Source organism: Capra hircus, chromosome 13, assembly GCF_001704415.2.
Source record: "Capra hircus breed San Clemente chromosome 13, ASM170441v1, whole genome shotgun sequence".
Taxonomy (NCBI): domain Eukaryota; kingdom Metazoa; phylum Chordata; class Mammalia; order Artiodactyla; family Bovidae; genus Capra; species Capra hircus.
Genome location: NC_030820.1, coordinates 76472954 through 76486466, shown reverse-complemented (window position 1 = coordinate 76486466; position 13513 = coordinate 76472954). Strand labels below are relative to the sequence as shown.

General features: G+C 52.1%; 1 protein-coding gene across 1 annotated transcript in view; it reads left to right on the top strand.

Moving 5' to 3' along the window:
* The window catches only part of PREX1 (phosphatidylinositol-3,4,5-trisphosphate dependent Rac exchange factor 1), a 178927-nt gene that overhangs the window by 69416 nt on the left and 95998 nt on the right, over positions 1-13513 (top strand). Inside the window, exons 2-3 of the mRNA XM_018057997.1 lie at positions 5669-5740; positions 9530-9652. Of these exons, the coding sequence (XP_017913486.1) occupies positions 5669-5740; positions 9530-9652 (195 nt within the window). The remainder of the gene's footprint in view (positions 1-5668; positions 5741-9529; positions 9653-13513) is intronic.

Here is a 13513-nt window from a genome sequence, read left to right as displayed (position 1 = left end):
TGTTCTTTATTGCTTCTCAATTCGCTCGTGCCCAGTGAGTGGGCACAGGCCTGTGTGGGGGCGAGGAGCGTGCATCCAGGCAGTCCGCGCCTTGCAGGACAGGCAGGCACCCAGGTAGCTCACCTCACGCTGTAATAACTCCTTTCTTTCTGCATCTGCATTGAGGGCTTGATATTCACAAGGCACGTGGATAAAGTGTCCTGATCCCAGGTGCCTGCGGATAAGGCTTTGAATATGCATTCGCCTGTGTACCTGCTGCTCAGATCAAGAAGTAGACTATTTCCAGCTCCTCCCCTCCCAATCCCACCCATGGCTCTCCCTTGTGTCCCTTCCCAATCTACACCTCCTCTGGACTTGATGAATTTCGTTTAGAAAATGGTTTAAAGCGAATTTGTTGTTGTTTGGTCGCTCAGTCGTGTCCAGCTCTTTGCGACCCCATGGACTGCAGCACGCCAGGCTTCCCTGTCCATCACCAAGTCCTGGAGTTCTCAAACACATGTCCATTGAGTCGGTGATGCCATCCAACCATCTCATCCTCTGTCGTCCCCTTCTCCTCCTGCCTTTGATCTTTCCCAGCATTGACACGGCTTGACACAATGCTGAGAAGATTTTCCAAAACTGGATAGTGATGTGTTTGTGGGTGTTAAATTTTTCTCTAACCGTTCAGGGATCCTTGACGTATTTCATCATCATCATCATCGTCGTCATTAAAGAGAAGAGGAGGACTTGCCGAGAGGCAGGGACGCGACCTGGGCAGGGGTGCCGCATGGACATGGCATGGACAAAGACGCCCAGGCCAAGGGGGGTTGCAGGCAGCCCTGGGACTCCTGAGAGTGGGCTCGTCTCCAAGGGAGGTTTCCAAGATGAGAGATGTTTTTGGCCAAGTGTTCCAAAACTGTCAATGTTTGGACACGAAGTCGCCCTGAAGGGTGCCTTTCACCACCCCGCCTGCACAAAGGGCATCGGCGCCCGCCTGGAAAAGCCAGTCGTGCCTTGGGCAGCGCGCGGGCTGGACTCAGAGCCCCTGCCTGCCCATTCTTTCTGGACCATGAGCCGCGATCGTGCCCAGCACACCAGCCTGTTTTCGGCTCCTCTGTGGGTGGCCTGAGCCTCACGTTGTCCCAGCACGATCGCGGTGGCCGTGCTCTTGTGGGGAAAGTGGGGCAGGAAGCCCCGATCTAGGCCAGCCTCAGCGCGCTCCCAGCTTCCTGCTCTGCCCGATGTTCTGGCTGAGGCTGCCTTGTCCTCCTGCCCCGTCTAGGGAGGCTGGAGGCTGGACTTCCTGGCAGCATCACAGGCCCTGGGAAAACATTCTCTGGGAACTCCTGTCTGCTGACCAGCCCCCGAACCGTTGTCTTTTAAAAAGAAGGGTCATCAGTCTTCCATGTGGCCCAAGCTGAGGTTCCTGCCGTGTGTCAGGCACCATGCCAGGCAGATTTTAGCCCTTCCTTTGATTCCTGAGGGCTTATTGTGTGCCAGGAGCAGGTCTAGGCCCTGAGGGTCCACCTGGGAAGAAGACTGGCAAGGACCGTACCCTCATGGAGCTTGCATTCACTTTATCCTAATATGTTCTGAAAGCCGGGATGTATGACTACGATCTACATATCTGAGAAGAATAAACTGATACACGGGGCTTCCCAGGTGGCGCTAGTGGTAATGAACCCCCCTGCCAACGCAGGAGACGTAAGAGACGCACGTTCTATTCCCGGATCAGGAAGGTCCCCTGGAGGAGGGAGTGGCCGCTCACTCCAGTATTCATACCTGGAGAATCCCGTTGACAGAGGAGCCTCGTGGGTTATGGTCCATAAGTTTGCAAAGAGTCGGACACAACTGAAGCAACTTAACACGCACACATGCACACACGCACGCACGCATGCAAACTGAGACTCAGAAAGACCAGTGCCCTTTCCTGAGGTCACACAGCAGGAGGGAGGAGGAATGCCGTTTGAAGCCAAATCATCGGTTTCCAAGCCTGACCTTTACTCTTGGACTGGGGTAAAGGTTTCATCCCAACCATGCTCCCTTATTTTTGCCTTTCCTCTAGGAGCTGGTGTAGATTGCTTGATCTCAGTCTTTTTGTCTGACAAATGGGCTCTCAATAAAGCGTCTCTCTACAGTGCAGGAGACCCGGGTTCGATCCCTGGGTTGGGAAGATCCCCTGGAGAAGGAAATGGCAACCCACTCTGGTACTCTTGCCTGGAGAATCCCATGGACAGAGGAGCCTGGTAGGCTACAGTCCATGGGGTCGCAAAGAGTCGGACACGACTGAGTGACTTCACTTTCACTTTGGCCTTCCTGGGTGGCTCAGATGTTAAAGCGTCTGCCTACAATGCGGGAGACCCAGGTTCAATCCCTGGGTTGGGAAGATCCTCCAGAGAAGGAAATGGCAACCCACTCCAGTACTCTTGCCTGGAAAATCCCACGGATGGAGGAGCATGGTAGGCTACAGTCTATAGGGTCACAAAGAGTCGGTTAGGACTGAGCGACTTCACTAATGCAAGATGAGAAGGTGATAAGTGCATGAAGACAAGGTGGGGATCCTGGAGGAGGTGACATTTGAGCTAAGGAGTGATGAAGGAGAAGGAGCTGGTCCAGAACAGATGGGAGAACATATCCTGCCTGTAGGAGCAGCATGTGCAAAGGTCCTGAGGCAGGGGCGTGCCTGGCAGGTGGAAGGAATAGAGAGATTAAAGATGTGGCTGAAGACTACTGAGGTGTGAGGTGGGAAGGGAGGGCTGGAAGGTGAGTTCAGAGAGATTCACTGGTGCATGGCGACCTTATGGGCTGTGGGAAGATGTGATTTTTTTTTTTTTTTAAGTGTATTGAGTAGCCATGGAAAGTTTTAAGCCACGGATTGATAAGATTTGATTCACATACTTAAAAGGATCCCTCAGGCTGTGTGTATGGTAAAAGGAACTGGGAGGAGGGGATTGCAATCCAGGCAGAAGGTGATGGTGACTTGGGCCAGGCCAGTGACTGAGGATGTAGGGAGAAGTGGTCTGATTGAAAAGACACTTTGAAGGTGAAGCTGTGATAGCATTTGCTGATGGATGGAAGGAAGTGCCAGAGAAAGAGGGGGTCGAGGATGACTGGGGGGCTTCCATTGGAGATCCTGAATGGCAGAGGTGCCATTTGTCGGGCTGGGAAGGGCTTGGTGCTGTGTGGGTTTGGAGGGAAGTTCAGGAATTTGGTTTGGGATGCATTAAGTTTGAGGTGGCTCTTGGACATCTGGCCTTCCCTGGTGGCTCAGATGGTAAAGAATCCATTTGCCAGTGTAGGAAACCTGAGTTCTATCCCTGGGTTGGGAAGATCTCCTGGAGGAGGGTGTGGCAACCCACTCCAGTGTTCTTGCCTGGAGAATCCCGAGGGACAGAGGAGCCTGATGGGCTACAGTCCATGGGGGTCACACAGAATTGGACACGACTGAGTGACTGACGCTGACCCAGACGTCTAGGTGGAGTTGTCTAGTTGTCAGGAATTTAGCTGAGTCCAGGCGGGGGATGTACACTTTGGGCTGCAGGGACTGGTCGCGAATGCATCTCAGTGAGTGTGGACAGAGAGGCAAGGCCACCTTGCTGTCTCCAACTTTCCTCTCTGAGACCTGCCCTGTGGAGCTCCGGTGAGCGTCTTCCTGGGGGAGCAGAGTCCGCAAGCCCCCAGGCTGCCGTGGCATCCGTGGATGTCCTTTTGGGTGAGGTTTCCCCTGTCTTCCACCCACATGCGGTGGCAAGGGTGACCGGCAGGCCGCCGTGCCGCCTCCTGATCTGTGGACCGTAAAGTTGTTTTCACAGGGGGCTCCTTGTGGCTGTTGCCAGGTCAGCCTGCGGCAAGTCCTGGGGTCGGGGCAAACCTCAGTCTCCCTCAGGGGCTGGCTTTCATCCCCCACCCCCAAGTCCATTCCCCTGACTTCTCAGCGGTGCGTCTGTCCCACCCAGCCAGGGTCAGGCCGCTGTCATCGCTCATCAGCGTGGCTGCACCCCTCCACTCTGGTCCCCAGCTTTCGTGCTCAACCCCTGAAACCTAGTTCCTTGCAAAAACAGATGGCTCTTCTGCCACCATTTAAAAGCTGGGAGGGACTTCTTTGGTGGTCTAGCAATTAGGACTCCGTGCTTCCTCTGCAGGGCCATGAGTTTGATCCCTGGTCGGGGAACTGATATCCCATATGTGGTACAGCATGGCCAGAAAGCAAAACAACAACAAAAATCCCAAACGCTTTAAAAATAAAAATAAAAATATTAATAATAAAAGCTGGGAGACTTTGCTTTAAAAAAAATCCTAATTTTTGCCTTCTCTTGGGGAAAAAAAAAAAAAAAAACTCCTCCAGAACATCTGGCGATCCTGGGCCTGCTGCCCTCCCACGTGGCCGCACTTCGAGGGGGTGAACGGCCGCCCCCCTGCAGTGGTCGTGTGTTCACCTGTTCCCCATGACCATCCCTGCCAGGCCCCACCTTTGTTGTCTCACATCACAGAAGGGGGAAATGATTTCTCTGTTCCAAGCCCTTGAAAAAAGTGGCAGAATGACTGAGGTTCATCCACGCAGTAGCATCCTGGGCAGCCATCAAAGGAGAATAAGGATGTTGCCTGGGTTATGATATGGAGGGATTTTTAAGCTACGCTCAGTGGAAAAAGGAGGTCCAGGGCGTGCTGTGTACGCTGCTATCTTTTGGTGTGAATAAAAGGGAAAACAGGAATATACGTGTGTGTGTGTGCATAAATTTATATGTGTGTTTATTCTTTCCTAGCTTTATCGGGATAAATTTATATGTGTGTTTATTCTTTCCTAGCTTTATCGGGATACATTTATATGTGTGTTTATTCTTTCCTAGCTTTATCGGGATACATTTATATGTGTGTTTACTCTTCCCTAGCTTTATTGGGGTATAATTGACATGTAACTGTGTAAATTTAAGGTGTACCGCCTGCTTCAGTACATTTATATGTTGCAAAATGATTGCCATCGTAGTGCAGCTTTAAGTATATAATACAGTATTGCCTGTAATTGCTCTTCTGTACACTAGAAACCCAGAATTTATTTTTCTAATGACGGAAACTTGGTACTTTTTGACCAACACATGTATGTCTATGTGGACGTTTTCACAAGACACAAGGAGCTGTGGTTCCTGTGGATAGGGGCTGGGGTGTTGGAAACCCACTTTTCCAATTTTGACTATGTATGTATGTATATATATATATATATATATATATATATATTTTTTTTTTTTTTTTTTTTTTAATTTTGGGATTTGGAATCTTCATTCTCCAACCAGGGATCGAACCCATATCCCCTGCAGTGGGGGCGTGGAGTCCTAATCACTGGGCTACTGGGGAAGTTCCTGTAGTTTTGACTTTTGAGCCCTGTGAATGGTTATTATTTAGAAGTTAAGTTTTTAAACAAGAAAAACAATGGGAAAACGAATTGCACTCCATGGGGGTCCCCTGGGCGATGACGCAGGTGTGAGCGCAGGTCCTTGGTGCAGGGCTTGTGTTGGTCTCCGCAGAGCCTGGCCAGGTAGGTGTTCCATAAAGACGTGTTGGCTGAATAGGTTTTTGCTTCTTTCCTGCCTGTGTCCAGGGCCTCGCTGGCGCTTGAACTCGTTTCTTTCCTTTTGTGCCGCCTCCAGGGGACTGGCAGTGTGGAAGCTCACCTCTCCCTGCTTCTCTCTTCCAGGCATTCCTGCATCGCATCCGGCAGAACGCGGCGGACTCAGTGGAGAAGGGCCTGACGGAGGAGAACGTCAAGGTGGGGGCCCGGGGCCCCTGCTGTCCCTGCTGAGCAGAGCTTTCTTGCTACCCCTCGGTGATGCTCGGAGGCAGCGTGGGGGTGGGGGTGGGTTTGCTCCCCTGGGTGATGCTCGGAGGGGGCGCAGGGGTGGGGGTGGGTGCATCCACCCCACGAGCAGCTGGCTTTGCCCTACCCGCTCCCTGCCCCCGCTTGCTCCCTGTGGCCCCTGGAGGCCCCTGGGTCCCGTGAGCGGACCTTGCTGGGGGTCTGTGAGGAGGACTCGGCCTCGGACCCCCACTCTCAGCTCAGGATTTTTCTCCCCTTGCTCAGTACAACCATCCTGTCTCCCAGCCTCCTCGCATGGGGGCCCTGGCTTGGTGCCGGTGGAAAATCCCTTCCCAAGTGCCCCTGGGAGCCTGGCACCTCCAGCTGCCTTCCTGGCAGCCCGGGCCCCTGCCCTGCACTGGGCATTGAGTGCGAGGCAGAGCGGATGAGTAACTGGGTCCAGGCTTCATCTTGGCTGTGGCTCTGGGGAGTTTCGGGAGGAAGTCAATAGGCCTTCTGTGTGCTCAGTACGGGCCCCAGAGGTCCCCAGGCCTGGCTTTCCAGTGTGATCTCACTCTCTGAGAAGCTGCCTCCAGCCCTTTAGGGCTCTGGGGTCCTGGTGCCTGGAGAGAGGGGGAGCTGGGGCAGGGTAGGAGTCAGCTGTGCCCAGCATGTACAGCTCATAAAGGGCGTGGTCACGCCAGACATCCCTCTGCATACGTCCAAGGTTGATAGCTGCCTTGTACATTGTACATTGATAATTCTGAGTCGAGTGTTTTGGATAAGAAAGCTGAGACTCAGAGATGTAAAGAGACCTATGCAGGGTCAGTGCATGGCTGGTTACTCGTAGGGCTGGCATTGAACCTTTTATGCATTCATTCAGAAAGCAAATATTTACTGAGTCCCTACTGTTCATTAGTCTATTTATTACAGTCTATTTATTTATTGGCTTCCCTGGTGGCTCAGTGGGAAAAGAATCCACCTGCAATGCAGGAGGCGCAGGAAACTCAGGTTCAGTCCGTGGGTCCCTGGAGGAGGGCATGGCTACCCACTCCTGTCTTCTTGCCTGGAGAGTCCTATGGACTGAGGAACCTGGCAGTCTACAGTCCACAGCATCGCAGAGTAGGACACGACTGAAATGACTGAGCACATTTATTTATTACATCTTAACAGTATGCATTATAATTAAGAATTGTAATTTATTGCCATTTGAAAAAATTACCTTTTTTATGAGGTATAATTCGTATAAAGCAAAGGGTCCAGTCCTAAGTGCAGCTCCTCAGTACATGCCTCCTCCCCAAAGACAAGCACTGACTTCTGGTGGCGTTGGTTGCCTCTGCCTTTTCTTGAACCATGTTTAAAAATGATCCCTTTGTGGTGCCTGGCATCTTTTGTTCACTGTTATGTCTGTGAGACTTGCCCTTGCTGTTTGGTGTAGCTGGGAGTCACTGCTGTTCATTGCCGTGTAGTAATCCATAGTACGAATACACCAGTATTGACTCATTCATTCTCCCTTCGGTGGCTATGTGTGCAGTTTCCAGTTTTTGGCTGTGATGACTGTTCTCATCTGTCTTTGGGGGGACACAGGCTCTCATTTCTTTGGGGTGTATGCGCAGGAGACAGATAAACTTATTTTGAAATTCTGCAGCCATTCTTTGACGTGAGTGTAAGAATAGGATGTATCCTATGGGTCTTTAAGCACATTCAACATGTGAGCTGGACAGAACAAGAAAGAGAAAAATAACCCAACAGTGCGGGTGATTCTTCCAGCCACTTCATGTGAGCAGTGTCCCCCAGGATAAGGGCGAGGTGGAAGAGGGTCTCTGGCCCTCTGGGACTTCGGCTTTGACGCATGGCCTCCTGCCCCTTGGCCCTCGCTGCCCACCCTCAGGCCTCTACAGACTGTCTGCTGCCTTTGCAGGGTCTGTGGGGTTGGTCCTCATTCCTCAGGACCTTGACTCCAGTGTCACCTTTTCAGAGCGCTATCCTTGGCCCTCTTTGTTTAAACGTGCAAACTCTTCCTCCTGCTGCACCCTGGGATTCCCTTCCTGATTTACGTTCGTCCTGAGTGTGTCTTGTCACCTGGAAAACTACAATTATTTGTTGGCTGTCTGTTCCCTTCCAGTTGAATGTCAGCTGCATGGAGGCAGGTAGGGGGCTGTTCTCTTCTGTGTGCCCAGGGCCTGGCACACAGCAGGGGCTCAGTTAGTCCTCGCTGAAGGAATGACTGTGTAAGAAATCCTAGAAGGAGCTGTAAGCCGCAGTGACTGGTGACCCCGGTTGCTGGCTGATGCAGGTGGGAAGTGGGGGAAGAGGGACTCCGCGTTGTATTTCTTGGGGTGCTCAAAAGGAACTTTTTGTTCCTATAATATTTTGATTTTTGAGCCCTGTGAATGCCTTCTTCAAAATTAAATGAAAAAATGCACCTGTTTTTTAAAAAAAAAAGCAGAAGAAGGAATTTCACAGTTCAGAGGGCCTAGAGTCAGTGGAAATTCTCCCTTGGTTGTTCTTAGAGGCCTTGATGGTTCCCAGTTGGTGTTATTGTCCAGGGGTCTCTGCTTCTGCCAGCGCAGAGCAGAATGGCCTTTGCGTGTGTGTTACCTTACACAGATGGATCCATATTGGAATTCCAAGTGGTGCCATGATTCCCCCCACCCCCAGTCCCCACTTGACAATATGCTATCAAGGATCATTCCAGGGCTCCAGGTCCGTATATACAAACCTGCAGGTTCTTTTCACAGGCTCAGAGTATTTCAGAATATGGGGTGTATTTAAATATAACCAGTCCAGCTTGTTTAACTATTTCACAAGTCCCCTTCAATGCATGCTTAACTTTCCTTTGGTCTTTTGCTACTGCAGATAAAGCTGCCGTATATGGTCTTGGCCATCCACCCAGCTCTCAACCTTGGTGCAATGAACGTGTTGGGCTGGACCGTTCTTTGCCATTGAGGGGGCTGTTCTGTGTCTGTCTCGTAGAATGTTCAGCCGCATCTCTGACCTCTACCTTTCAGACGCCAGGAGCGTCCTGATTCATTACAGCTGAGTTTGTCACAATCGAAAATGCCCCCATACATTGGCAAATGTCCCCTGGGAGGCAAAACTGTCCCTGGTTGGAAATGACTGATCAAAAGGTTCGATTCTAACATACAGACTTGCCTGGCCAGACTGTGCATGTCGAATTTTATAGGTTCTTCTGGGGGAAACAGACACTCTTGTATGGTTTGTGAGGGTTTGAACGGCACTTTGATCTTCCTTCCCTATAGTATTTTCTTTTATCACATCATTTGAATTGGTATCTGGAACTACCTTCACCATTTAAAACAATCAGTCCCATGGTTGGACATACCAGGTGCGTGTCTTAGACTCTGATGAATGTCACAGTACATGATCTTCCGCGCGCCGAGCGTGAAGTTCATGTCTGTCTGCTGCTTCCCTGGACTGCATGACCTCGGGAAAGTTAATAATTTTCTCTGAGCCTCTGTTCTTCATCCGTGAACTGGGGAAGAGAACTGTTCCTGCCTTATGGGGTGATACTGAGGATTAGATGCCATAAATGCTCATGAAGTTCTTAGCGCAGGATTAGGCATTAGTCCTGCTTGGTGAATGTTGGCAGTATTTTTGTTATTATCGTGATTTCTGTGAGCCCGTTTCCCTGTGCCCTCCTCACCTGCACTGGGGGGTTATGTATTTTTTAAGGCTTCATTTTGCTGTCCCTCTGAGCCTGGATTGATGCTGTCTCTGGGCCTCATGTTCCCCTCGCAGATCCTGTTCTCGAACATCGAAGACATCCTGGAGGTTCATAAGGATTTCCTGGAGGCCTTGGAGTTTTGCTTACATCCGGAGCCTCAGTCTCAGCATGAACTTGGGAATGTGTTCTTAAAATTCGTGAGTACAGTGCCCCAGCCCCTGTCGGAGCCTGTAGCTTTTAGGGAATAGGTTTCTCCCTGGGTCCCCTTGTTTCACTTGCAGGCCTGTTTGGGTGATGGAGAGGCCGGTGGGCAGATGGGCCCGATCTCTGTCCCTGCAACAGCACGTAGAGTGTCAAGCCCAGTGGACCAAGGGGCTTATTAGCTGGCTCCCCTCCCTTCGGTGTCACCTGGAGTGTGGTTCCCCCTTCCCTCAGAGCTCTTGGCTGAATGACTGCATTCTGGCGTTCCTGTGGCCTCCTGGCTTGGTGGGGCCCCAGGGTGGACTTGGGTCAGACACCCCGGCGTTTGAGTCCCGGCCGGGCCACCCGCTGGCCGATGAGGGTGTCTGACCCCTGGGCACCCACTGGGACCGCCAGACAGGGAGGCTGCGTCTGGTTGTCATGGCCGCTGTCTTCCCAAGTCACTTAGAATTGTCGGGGGGATGGTCGGCTGGAGGAAGATGGTGGGGCTTAGCCTGCAGAAAGCACCTGCTTTTTCCACACCTGCTCGTCCTGTGCTGCCTGGGACCCTCCTCACTGGGAGGAAACCTGCCCTGGACTTGTGGGCAGAGGCCTGGGCCAAACTCTTCTGCTCCCCTAGCCTCAGTTTCCTCCTCTGATTGACAAGTAGGGATAATGATGCCTCCTTGGGTCGATGGAAAGACTCAAAGAGGTAAAATGATCAAATGTGTAGCCTAGGGCAGCGGTTCTCAACCAGGGGATGATTTTGCCCCCAGGGGGACGTTTGGCCACATCTGGGGGACACTCCTGGTTGTCCCAGCTCGAGGAGGGGGACCACGCTACTGGCTTCTAGTGGGGGGAGGCCAGCCATGCCACCAATTAGCCCATAACCCCCAGGATGGCCCCCACAACAGAGGCTTATCCTGCCTTAAGTGTCAGCAGAAATGAGATGAGAGACTTTGGCCCGGAGCAGGGACTTAGTCCATGTTGGTGCTCACTTCCGTTGTCACTGACATCGTCACTAACTCCCTCCTCCAGGGTGTCACATCCGGATGGTCTGAGACCAGGAGGGCAGAGCTGGGCTGCTCATGGGTGATGTTAGCCTCTGCAGGTTGTTTTAACTTGTCTGTGCCTCAATGTCCTCACCTGTAGAATGGGTATAAAACTAGACCTGACCCGTGATGATGTTGAGGATCAGGTTTGTTAACATAAGGGAGGAGAGGGCTCAGAACAGCACACCAGGAAATGCTCACAATGTTGGATATTAGCTGTCCACGTGGCCACCTTTCCTCAGTGTTTGAAATAGGATGAACATGAGAGAGAGACGGGGCACAGGTGAGCTGGGCACTCAGGGAGGGCGAGGAGCAGGGCAGGAATGTGATCTGCTCTTGGGGCTGCTGCAAGGGAGAGGCCTGGAGGGGCGGGGGAGGCGGGGAGACCAGGAGGAGGTCACTGCATGTGTGAGACGCTGGTGCCCTTGGGCAGGGTGGCGTCCATACAATGGCGAGAGGGGCAAGCGGCAGTACTGGTTCAGGACACGTGTCTTTTACTTGTTTATTTATTTTTTATCTTTTTTTTTTTTTTTTTGGCTGCTCCTTGTGGCTTGCGAATCTTAGTTCCTTGACCAGGGATGGAACCCCGGTCTCACCAGTGAGTGCACAGAATCCTAAACACTGGACTGCTGGGAAACTTGCCCGGACACGTATCTTGAACAGGAAAATGAAAAGGATGGGGGGCAGTCTTCCATTTAGGTTCAGAGGAAGGAGTGAACCCCCATTGCTCCGGAGCCAGGCTGCTTCGGTTTGATTCCCTGTTCTACCACTGAAAAGCTGAGTGGCTTTGGGCAAGTCACTTCGCCTCTCTGGGCCTCAGTCTCTGACTCTGTAAAACAGGAGTGATGATAGGACCTGCCGTGGGGTACCGTCATGAGGGTGAAATGAGTTAATTCGAATCACTGAAATCTGGCCTGGTGTGAGTGTCAGCTGTGGACATTATTCCAGCTGAGGGGCCAGGGAAGGCTTCCGGGAGGCGGTGACATTGTTGGGACGGCCTGTGAAGGGACGGCATCTGCGTTGGAAGTGGAGCAGTCCATACTCGAGCTGAGGGCAGGGAAGGGGTCCTCAAGGTGCATTATACAGCTTGCCACTAAACCCAGGCTCCCTGGGTCCTCCGACTTCTCTGCCTGAGCTGCAGAGGCGTGGTAAGCAGGTTTAATGGACCAGCCAGCGAGGTCTCTGGATTGTGAGTCCCCACCGGGGCTCATTTGCTCAGAGATGCTGGGATGGCTGGAGGAAGGAAGGTGGGGAGTTTGGAGCCCAGGACGCAGCCCTCTTCTCCGTGCCCTCCCATGCGCAGCCTGCAGCCCTCCTCGTGTGGCCTCAGCGAACTGGACAGTCGTGGTGGCAGTGTTTATCCTCAGAAACTTGACGTGTTGGCAGTGGACGTTCAGGCCTTTGTGGGGAGCCAAACAAACTTATTTAAGAGGGAAATTTGCATCATTACTGGATTTGGAAAGTGAGTGTCTCTCACTATTAAAAATAAATGCAGTAGAAGCCAAGCTGTGTTACAGCATTCATTCCAGAAACTTCTGCCCACCTGCGTCTCTGAGCTGATGCCTGCTCAGGTGAACAGTTGGAGAAGGAGATGGCAACCCACTCCAGTGTTCTTGCCTGGAGAATCCCAGGGACAGAGGAGCCTGGTGGGCTGCCGTCTATGGGTTGCATAGAGTCGGACACGACTGAAGTGACTTAGCAGCAGCAGCAGCAGCAGCAGGTGAACAGCATCAGACTGGCTTTGGTGCCCACCACAGCTTGCTGAGACCCTCCCTTGAGGTTACTGAAATAGCTGAAAGCGGAGTCTGCTTTCTCAGTCAGTGGGTGACTCGGAGTTTTTAACTTAAACTCATCTTTTTCATTAAAATATTGCAGTCGTCACCCCGTGTCCCCCATGCTCACGGAGGATGACGCTGAATTCTTTTCAAAAGGGGTCACTGCTGTAGGTTGGGTTTCTGGAAGCCCGAGGCCTGTGTGCAGGTGGCCTTGTTGGAAGCAGTTCAAGAAGAAGGTTACGTTCTCCACTCGGCCTGACCCCACCCAGGGTTGGGGGAATGCTGGAGCTGGGGGTGCCTCTTCCTTCAGGTCACCCCAAATTGCCATGAGGGAATGGGGCTTCTGCACCCCTGTTGGATGGGGGCCGTCCTGGGGAGTGGGTGGACAGCCTCAGGCAGGCCAGGTGGCTGTCTCAGACTGAGGATGGTCCTCAGGGAGGGATGCATGGATGGGGCACGCCCACCACTGAATCCCTGAGGGCCCCAAAGGGAGGGAGTGCCCGGGCCAGCAGTACCGCACCAGGGTAGTGGGGTGGCTATTGGGAACAGAGCTCTGTGGTCAAGGAAGGGGCATCTCAGACCTCATGAGGGGCCCTGGCTTACAGACCAGCCCACCCCTGCTGCCCAGTCAGTGGACGGCAGGAAACTCCATCACCGCCTCACTCCTAGGCCCAACCCCCAGCTACTGAGATGATCACAAACTAGCATTCAGTCAGCTTTCTCTGTCCCAGGTGTTGTTCTGAGTGCTTTATGTGTATTAATTCATTACAACATTACAACAACCTTTAACCGTGGGTGCTATTATTATACCCACTTTACAGGTGCAGAAACTGAGGCCCAGAGAGGCTTAAGTCAGTGTGTAAGCTTACCCAGCCAGTAAGTGTTGGAGCTGGGATTTGAGCCAAAGTCATCTGATTCTGAGTCTTGTGTTTTCACTGTTCTACATGAAAAAGTCTCTTAGTAGTATCATTAAGCACCTACTGTGCGCCAGCCACTGTTCTTGGCCCTGAAGTTGGTACCCTAAAAAAGACAGACTTTTTATTTTTATTTC